This window comes from Monodelphis domestica, chromosome 4 (assembly GCF_027887165.1).
Source record: "Monodelphis domestica isolate mMonDom1 chromosome 4, mMonDom1.pri, whole genome shotgun sequence".
NCBI classification, from domain to species: Eukaryota; Metazoa; Chordata; class Mammalia; order Didelphimorphia; family Didelphidae; genus Monodelphis; species Monodelphis domestica.
In genome coordinates this window covers 249385569-249408788 of record NC_077230.1, presented here as the reverse complement: position 1 = coordinate 249408788, position 23220 = coordinate 249385569, and the positions used below count along the sequence as shown (strand labels likewise).

The window sequence follows — 23220 nt, the reverse complement described above, 5'->3', positions numbered from 1 at the left end:
ATAGCCTAAATTTATTACTTAATTAGCATTCTTCGTGTTTATAAAGCTTTATTAGAATTAGGTACTATTCCTGTACAAGTTTAACACAATTTCAAATCCATCAAAGGCATAAATTTTGGCATGACAGGTGTTTCTACAAGAAAATAGGAAAGTGATATAGAGTCATCTCAAGAAATTGTTCTGAAGTTACAAGAAAACAAAGTATACGTTTAGTGGTGTGACAGTTTGGCTTGGTCAAAAAAGAAGGAACCTTTTTATTTGTCAATAGGCTACTTGTCAGGCTTTTTTTTCATTCTTCATGAAATAATAAAAAATTAATTTAAAATTGGGTTGACAAATATCTGAGAAGATTTTATTATAAACTTTGGTATGATCCTACAATGTGGGAAATTTTATTTTATTTTATTTTATTTCATTCCTATCTGGAAAAAATAAATAAGCCCACAATCCAAAGGAACTATTGCTAAAAATAAACAAGTATACCAAAGGACAAGTATATGTCATGGATAAGGCTATTTTCTGGATTTGCATGACATGAAACATTTTTGCTCTGATCAGAATTAAATTTCACCCTGGAAGCTCACTCTACCACTATACTTCTCCAACTGGAAGTATTCTCTTCCCCTGAGCCTGCTTTCAATTCCTCCCAAAAATTTCATTTGAGAAAAAAAATAAGCCCAGGCTGGATGGATTTATTTCCTCTCCATTATTGCCTCTCCTGCTTTTTCAAGACCCTTTTTGTTGTCTTCTACCATTAGAAAGTATGCTCCTTGGAAGCACAGACTATCTTTCTTTTTTGTATTTGTAGTGCCTAGCACACAGAAAAGATTTGCTGATTTGATTTCTAACTAAAAACTCCTTTCTATTTATTTCATATTTTCTAGTAAGAACATGACTTACAAGTAACAATTTTCATAATCTTAAAAGAGTAAAATTGTTAAAACTTGAAGATTTGCCTTTAAAACAACAAAATTCATTGTGCCAAAATGTAATGATAATTTTCCATTCCTTTGCCTTTTAATTTGATAGAATGGTAAATAAAACTAGGCTTGACTCTACTCAAATATGTTTAATTGCTTTCTGATTCAAATCAATATTGACTAGTATCTGTCACTGTGTATGAAGATTCCCATCAGAAAAATCTTTTGTTGTATTTTGAAATTTTGATAGATATATCTCTCATTGATGAATACTTTCTCCAACAATTCAGATCACAATCAATTTAGATCACAATCAAGCCATACCTGCCTATCTGATCTGACTCTTGCTCAAGTTTTGTAAACCCTTCCCAGAGATCCATGCAGTATAAAAGATCTCTTGACTTTTCTGCAATTCCAATGACACTTGAAGACACTGCCTAGGTTATCCCTCTCTAACTCAAACCTTCTTTTCTGATCATACTCTGCTCTGCTCTCCTGGTTATACATGTTCTGACATCATCCATTGCCTTACTTCTCTTACATAATTCTTATTGATATGGTGTAGCCCACTTACACCCACAATACTACTTTTTGATTATTTCTTTGGATGAATTTCTCATTTTCATAGACTAAGGGATTTCATGATTCAGTGATATGGCATCAACAGAAGGCTAAATTTTTTAAAATCATACTTTGTTTCAAGGAAAAGTTGAAGATAAGAATTTTAGAGTCAAGTACAGTTTTCCTTGATTTGACAGAAATTTTATATCTGTAATAATTTGTCTATTTGGAATTTATAATCAGTTAATAAATGTTTATTAAGCACTTATGTGCTAGGCACTTTTGCAGGGTCAGTATTTCTGAAATATACAAAATATACAAAATATACAAAAAATATACAAAATTTGGACTTTCCTGCTTTAATTTAAAAAAATTAAGTTCCTTATTATCAGAGACAGTCTTATTCTTACAACTCTTCTTTAATAGATACTAGAAATATAAGTATTATATAATTATTTCAAATATTCAAAACAGACATAGAGCTATTTAATTCAACATCTAATATTCTCTTGTCATATTGCCTTTCATCACTGAGAACTAGTTATGTGGTGCTTTCAGTCTTACAGTAGCATAAGGAGAAAGCATCAGAAAGATCCTGCTGGCACAGATCTTGCAGATACAAAAGCTTTAGTACTAGACTAATTTCCATGTTTGTTGTGTCTCTGTTGAGATGCTTTTTCAATTTTTTTCTGCATCCATTCAGCATTATTTTAACTTGATACTTATTACGCTAACACACCAAGAGAGCAACCCTCTTCCAGTCCTAAATAAGATTCACAGAAAACTACAGTGATTCCCTTCTGATCTTTGCTACTTGTTCTTGCTTTCTTTTAAGTAAGTGTAAAATTAGACAAAACAATTCAGTGTCTTCTAGCCACCTGGGCTGAAGGAAACTTGGTCCAATCTGAATCTATTTCTTCACTTGCTAGTAATCTTACCTTTAACAAATGTTTTGGTATATGTCCCTATTATCAAAGGGGGAAATTCATATTTCACAACTTGGTCTTTATCTGATTTTTTTTTTGGCATAACTACAGGCTTGGTTTCTTTAACCATTAAATTTTATGTTATTTTGAAGGACATGAATTCTCTCTTCCTTTTCTATACATGCTATGCATTCTGTGCACACAAGTTAAAACATAGTCTTTTCTACCTTGAAATTTTAGAGATCAAGACATTTTAAAAATGTATAGAAGTGGCCGGTGAGTGACTATTTATGAGTGAAAGATTTTTATACTTTTCTTTAAATAGTGTAATATATTCTTTGGTTTACTATACTTAAATGTTATTCCTTAATGAGTCATCTCTAAAGTCTATTTGATTTTAATCTTCCTGCATGTCTAAATTCAGCAAAGAGACATCATGCCTTAGCCGGCTATTTTTTAAGTGCTTAGAAAATTGCCTAATAATTGGCCCATATTTATGACTTAATGCTATCTTCCATTTAAATAGTTCATTGAATTACCTTAAAATGCATAAGCCTGTTCAAAATAAATTCCAAATGGATTATCCTTATCATTCATTTTTCCCTATAGACTTGCTCAGCTCAGTGCTTCTGTTTAAAAAAAAAAAACTTTCTGGTCATTCTGAGGACAGATTTATATGAATTGGGTTTAGAGAGAAATAAAGATACAGATATACAAATTACTTGCTATCCAAAGGTCAAAATTGGTCAGGAGCATGGGTGGTAGCATTTATTGGCAGCATGTTTCATAGCCTAAAAATGGAAAGGACACTGAAAGGGTATACCAAGTTGTATGTCAGAGATATATCATTGCAGAATTATCCACAGTGTCTATAGAACAGAAAGCAAAAGTCAGGATCTTAATTATCATATGTGAACCTATCACATTCATAACCTTCTCCCTCAAACTCCAAACCCAGGTAGTTGCCCTTAGGAGAGCAAAGTCCCATCTTGCTGGCACATGCTTATTTTGCCTTATACTTCAAGTATTGGCTAGAGATATGTTTTGACTTATTGGGCTAGATTATTGTCCCAGAAAACAAAGACAATGAAGAGGTCCAACAGGATAAGCTTGTTTATCTTTGAGAAAGCTGCACTGCAAAATTAGGGAAATCAGGAATTGAACTCAAAATTTCTTCTTCAACAACTCTCTTCCAAATTATTAGCTTTTCTAAGGGCCCCTTGGGTATGCTCCAGTGATCAATCAATCAACAGTCATTTATTAAGTTCCTAACATTAAGTCTAAAATACTGTACTTGCTGTAGGGAATATGAAAATTAAAGAGAAATAATCCTTGTCTTCAAAGAATTTGCAATCTTTGGATGCTAATTTTATAAAGACATATAGGTATATACATAATTAATACAACCTGAAAGAGTTTGATTTTTCCAAAGGTTAGGACTAACTGTTAGCCAAGATCTCTTCTCCTAAGCTAAAGAAATGAGGAGTTCCTGGCTAATGGGTAGGGACCAAAGTTCTTTCAACTGACTTTATAGTTTGGAAGATTTTATGCTTCTTACCTATTATGAGGACTCTGAAGTGGGCATTCCATTTAGGTCTTTTTCTTTGTGGATTATAATATCTATAATTGATCTGTCAATTGAGACTTTTCCAAATGCCAACTAATGAGTAGATACTTGTGTAAAAATGGAGACTTGAACTCCAGACTCCATTTCCCAGAAGTCCTTGCTCACTTCCCAAAATGCCTTGTAACCTCACCTGGGCCGAGAGCCAGATGGGATATTTAAACTGACTGTATCCACCTAGAGGGGCTCTTTTCCTACTTCCGCTTCAGAGCACATGCGGCTCTCCACCTAGCAGGCAAGATGTGAGTGGTCATGAATAGGCTCTCTGGGCCTAGACACGTGTTTTTCTTACTTGTATTTTCTTAAATTCCTTATCTTAAATAAAACCCTAAAAATATAATACTCCTTCTAGCAGAGAAACTAATTTCTACCTGCCACAGTTTGGCCCCCTAATTTCAACTGTTACACTTGGCATGACAGAAGTTATCAAGAAGTTATATTGATATTATTTATCAGCATTTGGAGACAAACAAAAACCTCTCTCCACTGATAATTGTTATATTATTGTTATTATTACTAACCTGTTGGTATAATAGTTTAGCATTCACAAAACCCTTCTATTACAATGGACCTATGAAAAGGTCATAAAAGTAATATTTCTGTTAGAGCCTAGGAATCTAGATCTCAATGTTTCTGTGTTTTTATTAACAGAAAAGATTTCTTTTGTCTCCAAAATATACCTCTTTCATTTACTTGCTTAGAATATTTGTAAGTCCTTTAAGAAATATTTTATATTTGGACACATTTAATTCAGCATAATTTTATTTTAAAGTTTCAATATAAAAGGTTCTGGACAAGCCACCAATAAAAAACCAATGAAAGGAATAATAGTGTAGTTAGACAATGTTTGGCATTACATGTGACTTTAAATCTGAATGAAGTTTCTCCTTAATTTCAGATGTAAATCCTGATCCAAAAGGTACTGGGTTATTATCGAATGATTGCAATGAATCCAAATATAAATCTCCTTCATGTATATATTATCAAATAGAATTCAGGGTTTTCAAATATTATAAAATCTGCATACAGATAAAATAATAGATGCTTAGTTCAAATACCAGGAAATAATTTAAGATGATTCATGTCATTTTTGTGAAAGAAATGCTATCCAAATGAGCTCCCTTATGAAAAATTCACAAAAGCCAACCTATTTCTTATATGGCAAATAGAATTGGAACCACCTCCTATCATAAAACATGAATGTGATGAAATAAGAATCATTTCTTTATATTGTCTAGAAAACTTTATTTTATTGTTTGCTACTATCTAGTAAAAATGCAAAAATTTCTGTTCATGATTTGATTCTTGTGAATGAGTTCATGGCTTATGAGCTTCCATTGGTGTTTTCTATCTCGTGGTTCTCTGATTACTCTATGAATTTACCCATTTTTAAATATTACTAACATAAATAACCATTGTCAAAATTTTGAGATAAAAAAGTTATAGTATCATTTCCATGTAAACAACTTTGATATTAAAAGACATCTTTAGAAAGCTAAAAGCAAGTAATTTATTATGTATTTGAATTTTAATGTGATTTTGTTTTTAAAAATTGATGCAAATTGGCCAATAATATTCAGAATCTTCTACATTTAGAATATCATGTTCCTTTTTTAACTAATGGAGAGTAGTAATTAGGATGACATAGGTACTGTGAACATAATAAGCTCTTATGACAAATACTATTTTAAACTCATAACAGCATGAGTTTCTACAATACAGCATAAAGCACTTTGGCCCAGGAGTTAGGGAATGTAAAGTCTGGGGAATCAAATAAGGCATTTTTCTTCCTTGGACGTTTGTTTCTCATCTCCAAAATGAGAGGATTGAACTAGATGAACTCTAAAGCATCTTTCACCCCTTAATCTTTGATCCTATGATTCTGTACATCAGTGAGCAAAAGAACACAATATATTATTTCTGAGTAATTTCCATTAAACTAATTAGTTTCCTAATTTTAAGTTTCATTTATTTATTTATATTTATTTAGAATATTTTTCCATGGTTACATGATTCATGATCCCGCTTCTTCCCTCACCCTTCCCAGAGCTGACAAGTAATTCCATTGGGTTTTAAATGTATCATTGATCAAGACCTATTTACATGTTATTTGTATTTGCAGTAGAGTGATCTTTTAACATCCAAACCCTAATCATATCCCCATCGAACCATGTAATGAATCATATGTTTTTCTTCTGCATTTCTGCTCCTACAGTTCTTTCTCTGGATGTGGATAGCATCCTTTCTCACAAATTCCTCTGGATTGTGTAACAGTTAAAATTTAGGGAATATATGGGGAGACTGAGGCAGGTAGAAATTAGTTTTTCTCTGCAAGGAGTATTATATTTTTAGAGGTTTATTAAGGATTAAGGATTAAAGAATATACAAGTAAGAAACATGTGCCAAGGCCAGAGGCCTAGACAAAATAACCTCGCATCATGGAAGAGACGCCTCTGCTCCAAAACGGAAGTCCAAAAAAGCTAAAAGCTTTTGCAATCAGGTTAAATACCTTCTCAATCTCGGCCCAGGTGAGATTACAAAGCATTCTGGGGAAGTGGAGCAAGGAATTGTGGGGATTGAAGTCCAGAGTTCAAGTCCAATTTTACAGTTGTCCAGAATCATTGCACTGCTGCTAGTAGAAAAGCCTATCATGTTTGATTGTGCCACAGTGTATTAGTCTCTGTGTACAATGTTCTCCTGGTTCTGCTCCTTTCACTCTGCATCAATTCCTGGATGTCTTTCCAGATAACAGAAAGCTTCCAGTTCCTTTCTTTCAGCACAATATTATTCTTTCACCATCAGATACCACAATTTGTTCAGCCATTCCTCAATCAATGGACACCCCCTCATTTTCCCATTTTCCCATTTTTGCCACCACAAAAAAAATGGCTACAAATATTTTTGTATAAGTATTTTTCTTTATTATCTTGTTGGGGTACAAACCTAGCTGTGATATACCTGGATCAAAGGGCAGGCAGTCGTTTAAAGTCCTTTGGGCATAATTCCAAATTGCCCTCCAGAATGGTTGGACCAATTCACAATTCCACTAGCATTGTATTAGTGTCCTGATTTTGCCACATCCCCTCCAACATTTATCACTTTCCTTTGCTATCATATTGACCAGTCTGCTTTTCATGCTATGGTACCTCAGAGTTGTGTTAATTTTCATTTCTCTAATCAGGAGGGATTTAGAACACTTTTTCATGTGCTTATTGATAGTTTTTATTTCATCATGTGAAAACTGCCTATTCACATCCCTTGACCATTTGTCAACTGGGGAATGGCTTTATTTGTAAATTTACCTTTTTTCCTTATATATTTGGGAAATTAAACCTTTGTCAGAGAATTTTGTTATAAAAATGTTCTCCTGGTTTGTTGCTTTCCATCAAATTTTTGTTGCATTGGTATTGCTTGTACAAAAATTTTTATTTGATATAATCAGTCATTCATTTTACATTTTATAATGTTTTCTATCTCTTGCTTAGTCTTAAATTCCTTCATTTCCCACAGAACTGGCAAGTATTCTATTCTATGTTCATCTAATTTATTTGTGATTTCACTCTTTATATTTAAGTCAATTACTCATTTTGAATTTATCTTGGTATAGGGTGTATGATCTTGATCCAAACCTAATTTTTTCCATACTGTTTTTTAATTTTCCCCATAAGTTTTTGTCAAATAGTAAGTTCTTGTCCCAAAAGCTGGGATATTCAGATTTATCAAACACTAACTTGCTTAGGTCATTTACCCCTAGTCTATTTCATTTATCCATCCTTCTGTCTCTTATCCATGTATTTAAGTATTCTATTTCCTATTTTCTTAATCAAGGAAATTTGTATTTTTATAAATATTCACCTATTTCATGTAGATTGTCATATTTATTGCCATATAATTGGGCAAAATAGTTCTTAATAATTACCTTAATTTGCTCTTCATTGGAAGTGAGATCACCCTTTTCATCTTTGATACTGTTAATTTGCTTCTATCATTTATATTTTTATTAGATTAACCAGTACTTATCCATTTTATTTGTTTTTTCAAAGTACCAGCTCCTACTCTTATTTATTAGTTCAATAGTTCTTTTATTTTCATTTTTATTAATTTCTCCTTTAATTTTTAAGATTCCCAATTTAGTTTTTATCTGGGGACTTTTTATTTGTTCTCTTTCTATTTTAAAGTTATGATCCCAATTCATTTATCTCCACCCTCTTGATTTTGTTGCTATAGGCACTCAGATATAAATGTCCCCCTAAATACTACTTTGGCTGTATACCATAGGTTTTGATATGTTGTCTCCTCATTGTCATTCTCTTTAATGAAGTCCATAATTTTTCTATGATTTCCTTTTTGACCCACCAATTTTGAAGAATTATATTATTTTGTTTCCAGCTAATTTTAAATTGTCTTTCCATGGTCCCTTCTTAATTATAATTTTATCTCATTATTATCTGAAAAACTTGCAGTAATTATTTCTGTTTTTCTGCATTTGTTTGCAATATTTCTATGGCCTGTACATGGCCCCTCTTTGCATATGTGCCATGTACTGCCAAGAAGAAGGTATATTCCTTTATATCCCTCTTCAGTTTTCTCGCAATATCTATTACCTCAAATTTTTTTTTTAGCATTTCATTCACTTCCTTTTTTCTTAGTTATTTTTTGGTTCAATTTATCTAGTTCTGAAAGGAGAAGGTTGAGATTCCCTACAAGTATGGTCTTACAACATATTTCTATCTTGATTCCCTTTAACTTTTCCTTTAAAAATCTTGATGTTTTGCCATTTGTTTCATAAATGTTTAGAAAGTATATTACTTCATTGTTTATTGTACCCTTTAGCAAAATGTAATTCCTTTCCTTATCTCTTTTAATCAGATCAATTTCTACTTAGTCTGGTATCATGATTGCTACTCCTCATTTTTTACTTTAGATGATGCAGTATAAATTCTGCTCCACATCTTTACCTTGAATATGTGTGTCACTCTATCTCAAATCTGTTTCTTGTAAAGAACATATAGCATGATTATGGTTTTTAATGCACTCTACTATAACCTTCCATTTTATGGGTTAGTTCATCCCATTAACATTCTGTGTTATCATTACTAACTGTTTATTGCCCTTCATTATATTATTCCTTTTAAATCCTGGTCTATTCCCTTTCTCTCTGTTCTTCCTCACCAGTATTTTGCTTTTTGTCACCCCCCCCCAATTAAACCTCCTTCCAATTACCTCCCTCTTCCCTTATGTTATTCCCTTTCTATTTCTCTGTGGGGTAAGATAGAATTCTATACTCCATTGAGTTGGGTAAAACAGAATCCTAAATCCCACTGAGTATACACATTTTATCCTCTCTGAACCAGTCATGATGAGAGTAATGTTTAAGCATTACCTGTCACCACCCTTATCCTACCCTCTCAATAATAATTTTTCACTCCTCTTTATGTTATACAATTTACCCCATTCTATCATTCCTTTCTAATTTCTCTCAGTGCAACCCTCTCTTTTAACCCTTGATTGATTTTTATATAGCATTCATATGCATACATATTATATCATACATATTTGTTGTTCCATATCGTCACATTTACATATACACCATATCATCATAATCAGCTTACTTCCCCACCCTCTTTCTGAGTAAATTCCTTCCATCTTCTCTACTACTAAGAGTAATTTTTGAGAATTACAGAAATCCTCTTTCCATGTAGACATATAAACATTTTGACCTTAATGAGTCCCTTAAATTTACTCTTTCTTATTTACCTTTTTGGGCTTCTCTTGTATCTTGTGTTTGGACTTCAAATTATTTGTTTAGGTCTGGCTTATTCCTCAGGAATGCTTGGATATCTTTTTATTTTATTGAATTTCCATTTTTCCCCCTGAAAGAATATACTCAATTTTGTTGCATAGGAGACTCTATGTTGTAAACCCAAATCTTTTGCCTTCCTGAATATCATATTCCATGCTTTTTGATTATTTAATGTAGAAGCTGTTAGGTCCTGTGTGATCTTGATTTTAGCTCCATGGTATTCAAATGATTTCTTTCTGGCTGTTCAAAGTATTTTTCCCTTGGCTTTTTGGCTCTTGACTTTAGCTATTATATTCCTGGAAGTTGTCATTTGAGCATTTTTTTCTTAAGGTGATCTGTGAATTCTTTCAATTCCAATTTTATTTTCTTGTTTGAGGATCTCTAGGCAATTATCTTTGATAATTCATTGTAATATGATGACCAAGGTTTTTTCTTGATCATGACTTTCAAGTAGTCCAATAATTCTCAAATTTTCTCTCCTAGATCTATTTTCTAGGTCAGTTATTTTATCAATAAACAATCTCATGTTTTCCTCATTTTTTTATTCCTTTGATTCTACTTTATAGTTTCTTGATTTCTCATGAGATCATTATTTTCTAGATTGTCGATTCTGATTTTTAAAGTCTGACTTTCCTCTGTCAGTTTGTGGTTCTCCTTTTTCAATTCACCCATTTTTTCTTGTATCACTTTCATTTCTCTTCCCCACTAGTTCTCTGCCTCTTTTAATTGATTTTTGAAGTCCTTTTTGAGTTCTTCCAGAATCTATGTTCAATCTATATTTTTCTTTTGGACTTCACATATGTTTCCTTTGCTTTCACTGTCCCCTTCTATGTCTATACATTGCTCTTTGTCTCCATCAAAATTCTTTAGAGTTAGGTGTTTTTTCTTTATTTTCTCTTTTTTCCTATCTAATTATAGGTATGCTTGGGGGGATGATGTGATAGCCTGAGAGCTAAGAGTTTGGGGAAAACCCTCCCCTTGCTGATTCAATTGACCTTTGAGATATTGATAACTTAAAGACTTATCTCAGACTTAGGTGTAAGCTTTTGATTTCACTGTGATTTTGATAAGGTCAGGGGATGATCAACTTCTAGCCCCAGGCTTGAGCTCAAAATTTTAGTCTCACTGTAGACTTGAAACAATCAGGCACACCCTTGATTGTCTTGTTTTGGAGCTCTGCCTTGAGCTTTAGGCAGAAAGATGAGTACTTAGTCATATCAGCCACCCCAAAGTGTGAACTAAGTCCTTATCCCAATCCCAGACGAGAATTCCCTGGGCTTGGGCTCTGAACTTCTCCACAGGTTTGAAATTTCAAGGGTTATGGGTTGGTTTGTACCACTATTTTCCTAGGCATGATGTCAGGATCTGGATGTTGGCTTGGACATAACAGCAGATGTGGGGTGGGGGGGGTGTGGCTTGCTCTTTTCTCCTTGATACAGCTTTTTGGGGGGTCTGTTCTCCTCTCACCCCAGTGCTCCAGGGGTTCTCTGCCTACATTTTGGGTTTTTTCTTTTCTTAAAAGTTGTTTCAGGGGGCAGCTGGGTAGCTCAGTGGATTGAGAGCCATGCCCAGAGATGGGAGGTTCTAGGTTCAAATCTAGTCTCAGACATTTCCCATTTGTGTGACCCTGGGCAAGTCACTTGACCCCATATGGAAGGTAAGGGTTTTAAAAAAAAAGTTGTTTCACTTTGTCTACTTGTTGGTTCTTTCACTCATGTATTCATTTTGGGGTGATATTTTAATCTTGGTTGAATAGGATTCTCATGGTGGCACAGAGCTGCTCTGGATTATTCTGACAACTTGGCTCTAACCCTGGGACTTCAAATTTACTAATTTTAAATTATACAGGAGAGTTCTTAGAATTGGAGAAGAGCTATATTATTTAGTAAACTGGAGTTAGGGAGAGATAAATGAAGGGAAAAGATGTTATATTTTTATTGGTAAGTCAATGTAATTACTTTATTCCCTTATTTTTATTTCCTCCAGAGATCAAAAATAGCAGTATATGAAAAGATGTGGACCTACATGAAGTCAGCCGAACCTTCAGTGTTCACTAGGACTACAGCAGAGGGAGTAGCACGTGTCCGCAAGTCCAAGGGAAAATTTGCCTTCCTCCTGGAGTCTACTATGAATGAATACATTGAACAACGAAAGCCGTGTGACACCATGAAAGTTGGAGGAAATCTGGATTCGAAAGGCTATGGAGTAGCAACGCCTAAGGGTTCCTCATTAAGGTGGGTGGAATAGTATAACAATATAACATGTGTTGTTATAGTATTCCACCTTCCCTGATGTCCCTGATATAATTCTTTTGTTTTGTGTGTGAACATGGTATGTTATTTTTTTTCTTTTAATCCATTTCATATATTTGATCAACAAACAGGTAACTGTAATTAACGTTAGAATGACTAACCACAATTTATATAGACTTTTCAAGGCCATATAAAAATGAACCTGGTTTTACACTAGCTGCTTCTAGTTGGCCTAAAACTCAGGTAAAAATCTAATTTTATATTACATTGACATGTGTAGACACTAAATTTCATTTTAGTGTTGTTATAGTAACAAATTCATCCATTTAAATTTTTTTTTTTTGTTAAAGAGCTCTGGCTTCTAGTTTCTGATTCAGAATTTTCTTGTTAAAGCACCAAATACCTGACTTCTCTAACCAGTCAACTGGTTTTTTTCCCCCCATTTCAGTGTCTTGTTACATTTGTGGCATCTTCTTATTTTAGCTTTACCTGAGATTGTTTTAGAGAGTAAGCACATGCACTTATAAAAGTAGGAGAATACTCTCTAGTGGGAAGGAAAGTAGGCTCTGATTCCAGAGCTCTTACTCAAGTCACACTCCCACATATTTTGAAGGGAGTATGGAATAAGTAAGATCACTAGAACCCAGCCTAATGATTGTTTCCAAACAACCTCAAAATATTTAGTTTTTACCTCAAAGATGTGATTTATAAGCACAGCTTTGTTACATGATAATGAACAATTGAACTAAGTATTTAATTTTTTATGTAAAACTATTAAAATCTGCACTTTCTATGCTTTCCATCTTGGACACTGAAAATTCATGTCATGGTCCAGAAGGCAGATTTCTCCATCTTTTCTAAGCAATTGAAGGCTGCTGATGAGTTGTGAAGATCATCACATTTGCATAAGATTTAAGTCAGAAGCAGAACTGAAGGTCAGGAAGTAATTGCACCACTTATTCTCCCTGTGAATATTAGTACCTCATTTGCCAGTATTTCATAAATCTATCAGATTCAATGAGCACAGGAACTCAGAGAAAATCAATGATTTTTTTGTGTTTCAAAAAAATAGAAGAATGTTGCTAATCAGATACTGGGACAGTGCCATTGCCTAACCTTAAAAGAAAACATCATTAGAATGATATCATCTTTTTCTATGACTGCCAACATATTGAATGGAGAATACTATTACCAGAAAGGACTTTATGAATTTTTTATTTTTTTCATTGCTATTTTGTTTCCAGAGTTAATTCATTGTTTGTAGGAAATACCCTAAATGAAAACTTCCTCCACCAAGACAGACCCTCAACTTTCCTGTACCTTATACTTTGAGAGAGTTGCCTAGAGTACTGAGGGTTATGTGACTTGCCCATGGTCATGTAGCTAGAATGTCACAGAAACAAGACTTGTATTCTCATCTACACCTTACTCTGGGATTCTCTCTACTCTCATTGCTAGGAATAACTTCCTTAATGGATCATCTTAAATCGTTATATTGTATGAGGAGATTTTTGCTAGTATAACATGATATGCTACATTAAAAAAGGAGGAAATGGAACAAAACCTTCAGTTGTGAGGAAATGAGAACACATTTGAACATCACCTCTAACAACTACTTTGCTCTGTCTTAATCTTATGGGAAATTGGAGTGGAGCTAGAAGTGTGCCAGGAAATAATCTATCACAGATTTAAATTCAAATGGAAGGAATAAAATTTCAACCATTCTGAAAATTGATATTTTTTTCTAAATAAACTGTCCTAGTTTGGGGATGATTTATTTTGTAGTAAAGTACCAAAAGTTGGAAATGGCATTTAATGGGACCTAATAACTCTCTTTCAAAAGCACAGTTGCAAGAGTAGAAGGGTGAAGAAGAGAAGGGAAAAAAGAAGGTAGGAAGGAAGGAAGGAAGGAAGGAAGGAAGGAAGGAAGGAAGGAAGGAAGGAAGGAAGGAAGGAAGGAAGGAAGGAAGGAAGGAAGGAAGGAAGGAAGGAAGGAGGGAAGGAGGGAAGGAAGGAGGGAAAGAAGGAGGGAGGGAAGGAGGGAGGGAAGGAAGGAAGGAAGGAAGGAAGGAAGGAAGGAAGGAAGGAAGGAAGGAAGGAAGGAAGGAAGGAAGGAAGGAAGGAAGGAAGGAAGGAAGGAAGGAAGACAGTGAATAAAGATAAAGAATATGATCTTTGTTGATCATGAAACTTTCCATATATAGAGAGTACTTTATAATTTAAAGATCACTTGCACATAGTACTTGCATCGATATGTGGATCAATTTTCTTTTAATTAATTTTCAATGAACATTAATTGCCTTATTCTTTCTATTTCTCCTGATGAAAGTCAAATTCCAAGGATTGAATTTGGCCCTCAGATACTGTTGCGCCTGACTCCTATTAATGACAACCAAATTTGGTCTTAAATGTGCCACTTTGTCAAATCCCACACTACAGGGATTGTTTCCCAAGTAGCTGAAGAGCTTCATCTGTGTAAAGCTGTATAATAATGAGCCAGTGGGTTTCCCCTCTTTCCTGTCCTTCTTTTGGTCTTGTTAATGAGGTAATTGTTAGGCACAGCTTCCTGGAGGCAGAATTTGTTTATGTGCTTTGTTTTATATACACACCACAATTTCCTGAGCAAGCTGGACTTTGCATACCAAAACTTCAGTCATCTCATCATGCCTTTCAGGAGCTCACAAGGGCAGTGTAGGCCAAGTAGCTTTCACCTGCCCCTATTACTCAGGGGCATGAATTCATATTTTGTTGAGAATCTACTTTAATTATAAAAGGGAAAAAATAATGAACTAAAGGCAGGATAGATAACTATTTTGTACATAGATGGTAACACTTTCAGATACTGACTCGAACTACTTGAGGCTCCTGGTGGCAAGCTCCTAGAGGGTCATCCTGCAGCTAGGATGCTAGGATGAATTGGGACCATTCTTCCCTTACTAGTCCAGCTGAGACCAAGCCTGTTGCCCTGTGGTGCCAAGCTTTTTAACTAGAGCTTTGTTTGCTGAGTATCATTCATTTTTTACTGAACTCTCTGTTAGTTTTTCCATTGTCTATAGGTCCAAGTGTTAGGCATGCCTTTAGAAATCCAAACAAAGATTGCTTTCTCAAAAACCCTGCTGCTTTGATTCATTGAGCAGCAAAGTGACTCTCTCCACTTCCTCCTCCATCCTCCATCCCCAAAAAGGATTCTTTCCAACTATGTAGACTTATCCAGAAGACAAAAAGAAATGACTGACAAGTAATAACTTTCTTCTAATTTCTAAAATCTCTAAACTTCTCTGTTAGTGCAAAATGATCCAAAATAAATGTCACAGAGAGGGGAAGGATGAGAATACAGAAAAAATGTGAAAAGTTAATACTTGAGTCTTATGTAGAATATCTTTTAAAATAGTCAAGTTATCAGAGATATCATCTGTTACTATTTTGATAGTGCTAAAAATGATACAGCTATTGGGGATGACTAGCCACTCTACCTTTACAGTTCAAACAAGTAAAGAAGATGATAATTATCTAATTCAATGTATTTAATAGCCAGTGTGTGCATTGTGCTTGCTTATGAAAGTATTAATACTGAGACATTGCTATCCATTTGCATCTTTAGCAGTTTTGCAAAAGTCCAATAGGTAATGCCTGACAGCTAATGGTGAAAAAAATCATAGTTCTAGAGCTTGCAGAGCCTTGGAAATAATCAAATTCCTTACGTACATTTTGAAGATGAAGAAACTGATACTCAGAAGAATTAATGTATGTCACAGGTAAAATTAAGGGTTGAACTCAGGTCTTCTGAATTCAAATCCAGTGTTGTTTCAAATGCACTTCAGTCAATCAATAAGTAACTATTAAGGATTTACCATGTTGTGAATGTTGTGCTCAGTTCTAAGGATCTAAAGTAAAAATAAAAATAGGCCCTGCCTTCAAGAATATTATGTTCTATTGGAAAAAGAACATGCATGTGCTTAGAAACATATTAACTACATATTGTGTAGCTAGAAGAGGACCTTGGAGAAGGCACCAGGATCTGGAAGCATTAGGAAATGCCTTCTGAAACAGATAAATTTTAACTGAATCTTAAAGGAAAATAAAAATTTGTAGAGGTTCAGGGCAAAGGGAAGTGTTCGAGATTCAAAGGGTAGCCAATTCAAATGCAAAGGAATAGGAGGAGAAGTGTCATTCATGAGAAATAGGTGGCAGTGCCTATAACACGTGACAGAGAGTAATGGCAGGACGTGGCAAGAAGGAGATAGACAAGTTTGTTGAAACTAATCATTTGTGAAGACTAAGCCAGAAAAGGGAAAAATACCAAAAGAATGTATACACTGAAACTGTAAATGTCAGAAGGTTTAGAATAAACTGGGAGAGGCAGCAAGATTTGTTCCCCAAGATTATCTCTTACAGAAACACATTAGCCTTCTGCTTATTGGGAGAAGTGGGGTATAGAAGGAAGGAATCAAACTTTCTTTTAAACTGTGTTGAGAGACTATCTTGACTTTAGGATATATCTCATGAGCCTATCTTATATGTGAGCAATCCTGACTTTTCTGAAATAGTAACCTCCAACTCATTCTTTATTTAATATGATTAATTGCCCAAAATCAATTGATTATTCATATGATAAGCATTAATAGTGTGCAACATTATTTAGAACTCAGGTTTCTTTTTTAATTAACTGTCAGCAAAAGCAAGTTACATATATATAGCATATAGAGAAATAAGAAAAAGGAAAAATGTAGTTTATGTCTAATTTAATGCCATTTAAGAAATGGGGAAATCTCTCGTAAGTTACAGAAGATAACATGTTGACTAAGAATTTTTCCAATTTTTATTTTCATCAGTGTTATTAGTATTTCTATCTAAATAACTCTCATAAAAAAGCTAACGGTATTCTGAACTCTGTACCTAATGCCAAGAAAGAGAAGGGTTATATTTGAAAATTTTCCCCAGTCCAAGGGAAATTTCCAAACTTGACTTACAACCACCCATTTGCCGTTAATCTCTTGCATTTGAGGCCAAGTGCATTCTTCCAGCTGTCAGATGCATCATCCATCGTCTTCTCCAAAAATGATGGATTATCATTCAAACTTAGACTCCCTTCTCTGAAAGATATTTGTGTGCCAGAGCCAAAAACAAGATGTATTTACTGCCACAAAGAATTGATGTTTCAAAAGAAAGCAGTGTGCTCAGGGATCTTTTATCAATGTGTGGGATATGAAAAGAATGAGACACAGTTGCACCAACTTGGTAATATGCCAACCTGACCATGCCCAGCTGCAAGGTAGCTTGGCCCATGGCAATGGAGTGTGTCAGTAAAAAACTAAGGACATCATGTGCCTTTCACAGAATAACTAGTCAGAGTATTTGGGAGATGGGGGAGGAGAATTGGAATTAAGTTACTTTAATTGCTGTGATTTGGGTTTCTTAGAAAGGAAGAGAATATTTTGTAATGCCCAACTCCTCATCAGAAATTCCAAACAAATTTGTATTTGTAATTATAACGAATACCGTAGCACCCGTGGGTCAAAAAATATTTCCATCAGTTTGTGGAGTAGAATAGGAAAATGGAAAGGTATCATGTCTGATGTTTGCCTAACACATATGTAATATAGGATTATTTATCATGTGATTTTCCATGTGACAAACATGAAAAAGATAGAATCGTTCTGTTGGGCAGTGTCCTTGGCAGACTTGAAGAGGGAGATTTCAGATTCATTGTTTTTTCAATAATAAAATCATAGTTAATGATGAAATATATCCTGGCATAAAATTGCCAAAGAAATATGAGGTCTTTATATATAAGATAAGTTTAAGAGTCATACATTTGAGGTCAAGAGAATTATTATGAAACCTTTAACCTCAATTGTATCATCTTCTTAAATCCTTTTTTTCCCTGCTAGGAAATTAAGCAGATTTGTAAATTTTCAAAATACTTTTAAAAACTTATCTGAAAGTAGTTCTTTACAGTAAAGAGGAAAAAGTACACATCATGAGTTCTTTGCATCTGCCTCCTGTCATACGAAGGAATGGCCACAGAGATTTTGTCATATATTCTCATTTTGTTTTGGGATGCAATATGTCAGATTTAGGTTCAAAACAAAAGATCCTGAAATTCAGTGCCTCCCAGCAGCAAGAAGAGCCTTGGCTATGAAATGCTTCCCAGGTTTGATATAAACAACGTGAATTCTATTTGAGGCATAACACATTATATTTTGAAACTGAGAAGGCAACATGATAAATTGTATGAATACTCTGTCATGGGGAAAAATTACATTTTGGAACCAATATAAATCTATCCATGGTTTTCTGAATTCTTAGTCCTTATAAGCAACATGAGAATTTCTACTGCCATTCAGAGACCTAGATTTTGAATTAATGCCTCAGATTTTTCTTTTGTCCTCAGTTTGGATCTGTGATTTAATTGTAAGGAACTCCTACTCCCTGGCAATTCAGAACCTCCTCTATAGTTTATACTTAGTTTCTGGAGTACTGAGACATTAAGTGATTTGACAATTTGTTGCATTTTGATTATGGGTCAGAAACTAGACAAATTTATTTCTTCCTAACATTAAAGCTAATCCACCACGGATCATACCACACTACCTCTCAAGTCTTTGAAACAACTGAAGAATGATTAGAACTACAAAGAACCACATTACTTGAGTATATTCCTGTAATTCAAGGTCCATTCAACATTCATTGCTTTGGAAAGTCCCTGCCTTGCTATAGCTCATGAACTCTGGCTTCACACCTTGGCAGATAGTTTCATAAATTGCTCTTGCTCTCCACCATCAAAAATTTACATATATATACATATATAAATGTGTATGTATATATATATATATATATATATATGTCCATTCTTCTGATGATGAGTCTTTCCTTAGTCAACTAGGCTGGTCTGAAGATGAAAGCCAAGTGATCTGCCACTTGCCCATATTCAAAGCCTTTCCATTTTAGGAGGACCTTCCAAGATTTGCCCTCCTTTCTTTAGCATAAGCTTCAAAATGGAGTTGATACACACATACAGACACACATATCAAATCACCACCTCTGTGATAAGATATCCACTTAGTAGGGATGATCAATTATAAAAATTCATAAGGCATTTTAATTTGGGGGGGGGCATTAATGCCTCTTAGGAAAGGGATTCTAATGGCTTAATGACTACTCAGCTACTGATGCTTTATCCTGGATTTCAGAGATACCAATCAACCTTCACAATTTATTCAATTAAACAATCATTTCTTTAAAAACTTACTGTAGGCTTTTGATGATAGAAAACATGAAAAAATCCTTATTGACTGAATATAATTTTGCTACAAACTGAGCTATATAGATTTTTTTCAATCACACCCTTCCCTACACTCTCCTATAAACAGTACAAAAGGATCAGAGATTTAGAGCAAAATGGAACATCTGAGGCCACTGAGAATAATTCAAACACCTTTCTTGTCCATTTATGAAGAAATTGAGATACAGAGTGCTGGAAGTGGTATTTAAACTCAGGTCTTCATGATTTCAAATCCAATACCCTATCACCTATACAACAACATTTTATATTCTCCTAGTAGAATGTAAGCTTCAGGAAAGCAGGGACTCTCATTTCTGTATTTGCCTACAATGTCTAACACAGCAAAATATTTGCTCATTTAATGATTAAACCCAGACACTAACCTTTATTAGCATAATATCTAATAGCAACAGAATAAAATCAGAAATATGCAAAAACAAAGGTAGAAAAGATACCCAAAGAATATGCTTTAGGAAAATATAAGAAAGAGATGACTTTCAGCTGGGAGGAAACAAAGTAAAGGTTTCATGGAGAAAGGAGAATGAAGTGACAGTGTCTTGTATGACAATATTATAACTGCTTTATGCAGGGATTCAACAGCAAAGATATTTTTAAATTCATTCTTTGACATTTACATAGCAACTCACACCACCTCAGTGCTTGGAGATAATTTATTTTATCATACCCCACAATAACACTGTGGTTGATCAGAGAAGCATAATCAAATGAAATTCCACAAAGAAGCAAAGTAAATAATCCAAGGTTTCATAATGATTAAATGACAGGTCTCAGCTAGATTTCACATATGCTGTGCTTCAGCTCCATCCCCATCAGTACTTTGATAAAACATGCCAGTGTTTAGTCCCTTAACAAATTGTTCATGCCCCCACTTGAATAGAGTATTTTGCAAAATAATTTTTAAATGAGGCTACTGAGAAATGGACCTTTTGAATTAGGTGTACCCTTCATAATGATCCATTCTTCTCATGTTATAGCTTAGGAAGCTGAGGAGCAAAAAGTCAAGGGACTTGTTTTAAGTCACAACTGTTTGAGTGGTAAAGGTACTGCCTCCTTCAATAATGACATAGAATCTCTGTCAACTAGGAACCTGAGGAGTTCAGCAGCCCTTTCTAGGACAGGATACCAGCCCTATAATTTCATTGTTGTAGGGAACTTTCTCTGCCAATGAGGTTCAGTGCAACTTTTCAAGAGTTGCCTAGAGACACTGGTAGGCACTCCCAAGATTCACATGTTCCATTTGTGTCAGAGACAAGACTTAAACTTAGGTCTGAGGCTAACTATCTATCCACTTCATGATCCTCAGAACTCAGAAGCTCTTAAGATTTTACATTTAACATTTTATTGAAATCTTTATGTATGTAGGAGATAGAAGATCACTGATAAATCACAAATAACTGACTCTATGAGACCGGGGTATCAGGGTTTCTCTCCAGGTGAGTGTGAACAGTTTCCTAGTACCCCCCGCCCCCGATTCTAGCCATGTATGCAAGAATGCCAGGCTGCTACCTTCAAAGCTCAATGAAGTAGAAACATCTAAACTCAGGACAGGGAAATACAGAATACATGAATGTCCTGTCCCTCTGTCTCATAGTCTAAGACTTCTAGCATCATTTACTGCGTTCACCAAGGCATATATTACTGAGTTATGTCAAAATATGGGTAATGATGTCTCCTAGGTGCATAACATTTCTATGTCTGTGCCCAGAACAGTGTCTAGCACATAGTAGATACTTGAATGTTTTCTGATTGTTTGATAGCAATTTACAAAGCACTTTCCTTATGGCAACAGCGGCTATGACTATGGCAACCACAAGAATGAAAACAGCTAATATTTATGTAGCAACTTAAGGTTTACAAAACACTTTAAATACATTATCTCATTTGATGTTCACAGCAATCTTGTGATATAAGTGCTCTGATTATTCCTACTTCGCAGATAAGTGGAAAGCCTAAGAGTGGAAGTCATTTTGTCAAGGTCATAGAGCTAATAAGTATCCTAAGCAATATTTTAACTCAAGATTTTCCAACTCCACCTTTAGCATGTACCCTGGACCCCTACACTGGTCTTCCTGTGTAAGGAGAATTATTGTCATTAGGCACATTCTACAGATGATGACTCTAAAGCCGAGATAGAATAACTGACCTACTCAAGTTCCCATTTGTAGTAAGAGCAGAGTTGTGATTCTAATCCAGATCCTCAGACTTCAGTCTAGTGTACTTTCTGTTTCATCATCAGCTACTGTCAGAGGCAAGATCCAAAGCCAGGTCTCTTTGGTATCAAATCCAATGTTCTTTGCACTAATACCACATTACCTCTCGAGATGAATACTTCATTACCCTCCTTTAGGAACAGCTTTGAAACTGATAAAGTGAAACCAATAGTGACAAATTCAAGTTTCTCTTTGGAGAGAGATTGTAGCCATGGTGCATTGTGGGGTCTGAACCAGAAATGTTTTGCTTTTAGTTTTTGGTCAGACTAATGAACTCCTAAATGTTGGGCCATCCAATAATCTCTCTGTGTAGAAACTCCCTCTGCCAATAAGATAAAAAATTCATATGTAATGAGACAGTAACTCATCAGGATTAGATTATTTCCTGGGGCATTGCTAGACTGTGATTTGTTCATGGTTGAAAAGGTAGTCTGTGTCAAAGACAGAATTTGAATCTTGGTCTTGGTCTTCCTTATACCAAGACCACCATGATGTTGCCTTCTATAATTAGCAGTTACCATTTTGAATAGCATGCTTATTATCCATCACTACTGTGCCTCACAGATAAGTACAAAACAAAAATTACACAACAACATTCCATCAAACTACCTTGTCTATGTGGCACAATGTAAACTAAGACAAAATCAATGTTCTTGTAAGTCTAGGAATACAGGCACAGTACTGCCCCATCATCCCAATTCTTTGGGTAGTAAGTTGTTACTGTTATGTGATAAACACTTTAGTCTTCCACTTCTGGAATATCACAGACTATAATCTGAATTATTTCCTACATATTCAATCAAGCCTTATATACCTGGGAAACATAAGGTGAAGAAATCTTTATATCTAAGGATCAAGGTACTGAGATTATCAGGTTATTATTCATTACTCATAAATATCAGTCTCATTGGAAAACTAAATCATTTCCCAAATAAAATTCAGGGATATTTTTTTATAAAATCATAAGTGTTGAATCAAGTCACTCATTTATCCATGGTATATTTATCTAATGAGAAACTATCTCAATTGTTCATGAGATATGAATCATCTGGCACTTCCAGGATGGGGGAGAAATTCTTTTTAAATTAGCTAGGAAAATTTTGTTATCTTCTGTGCAGTCTATATAAAAACTGAAATTTAATTAAAAAGGAGATTCAAGCAAGTTAAAAGGAGTAAAAATCTTTCTAAAATGCTAAAGGGGAGTTTGTTGGAGTAAGAAGCAGAGCCATTGACTTCACTCAACTCCCTATTCTCCGGCCTTTGTGTTATCCCTTGATTGGAAGAGGACTTTGTGAGCTTAAAGGTCTAGAAGTTAGAACTTCCCCATCATCATCTTAAATACATCTCCACATAAGCTGCCTAGAATGTCCATATAAGGAGTCAAAAGCAGGTCAAATAAGATGAAAAAGCATAAGGACAAGCAAGGAAAAAGATGACATTCTTTAAGGGAACATCTTGAAGCTATCAACAAAAGGACATTAGGAGCTGTAAATTACATTTTTGCCACATGTGCTCTCTAAACTTGAATCTACTTGCCCTGGAGTTCTAAGTATTTGTGGGATAATATACCACAAAAGGGGAAGAGGAGGAAAGAGAGAATATTTTCAGGTAACTATTT

At 34.6% G+C, this 23220-nt stretch overlaps 1 protein-coding gene and 1 non-coding gene across 10 annotated transcripts in view; both read left to right on the top strand.

The window, feature by feature from the left end:
- Positions 1-23220, top strand: part of GRIA4 (glutamate ionotropic receptor AMPA type subunit 4) — a 478222-nt gene that overhangs the window by 408684 nt on the left and 46318 nt on the right. For all 9 annotated transcript variants that reach the window (XR_008911318.1, XM_007494900.3, XM_056794448.1 and 6 more), the window contains one exon: positions 11821-12068. Coding sequence is in view for 8 of the 9 variants with exons in the window: in XM_007494900.3 (XP_007494962.1) it covers positions 11821-12068 (248 nt within the window). In the remaining variant the exon portion in view is untranslated. The remainder of the gene's footprint in view (positions 1-11820; positions 12069-23220) is intronic.
- On the top strand, positions 12069-12124 carry MIR2985-1 (microRNA mir-2985-1). The gene has a single exon (NR_162909.1). It is a non-coding gene; the product is annotated as a microRNA mir-2985-1 (primary transcript).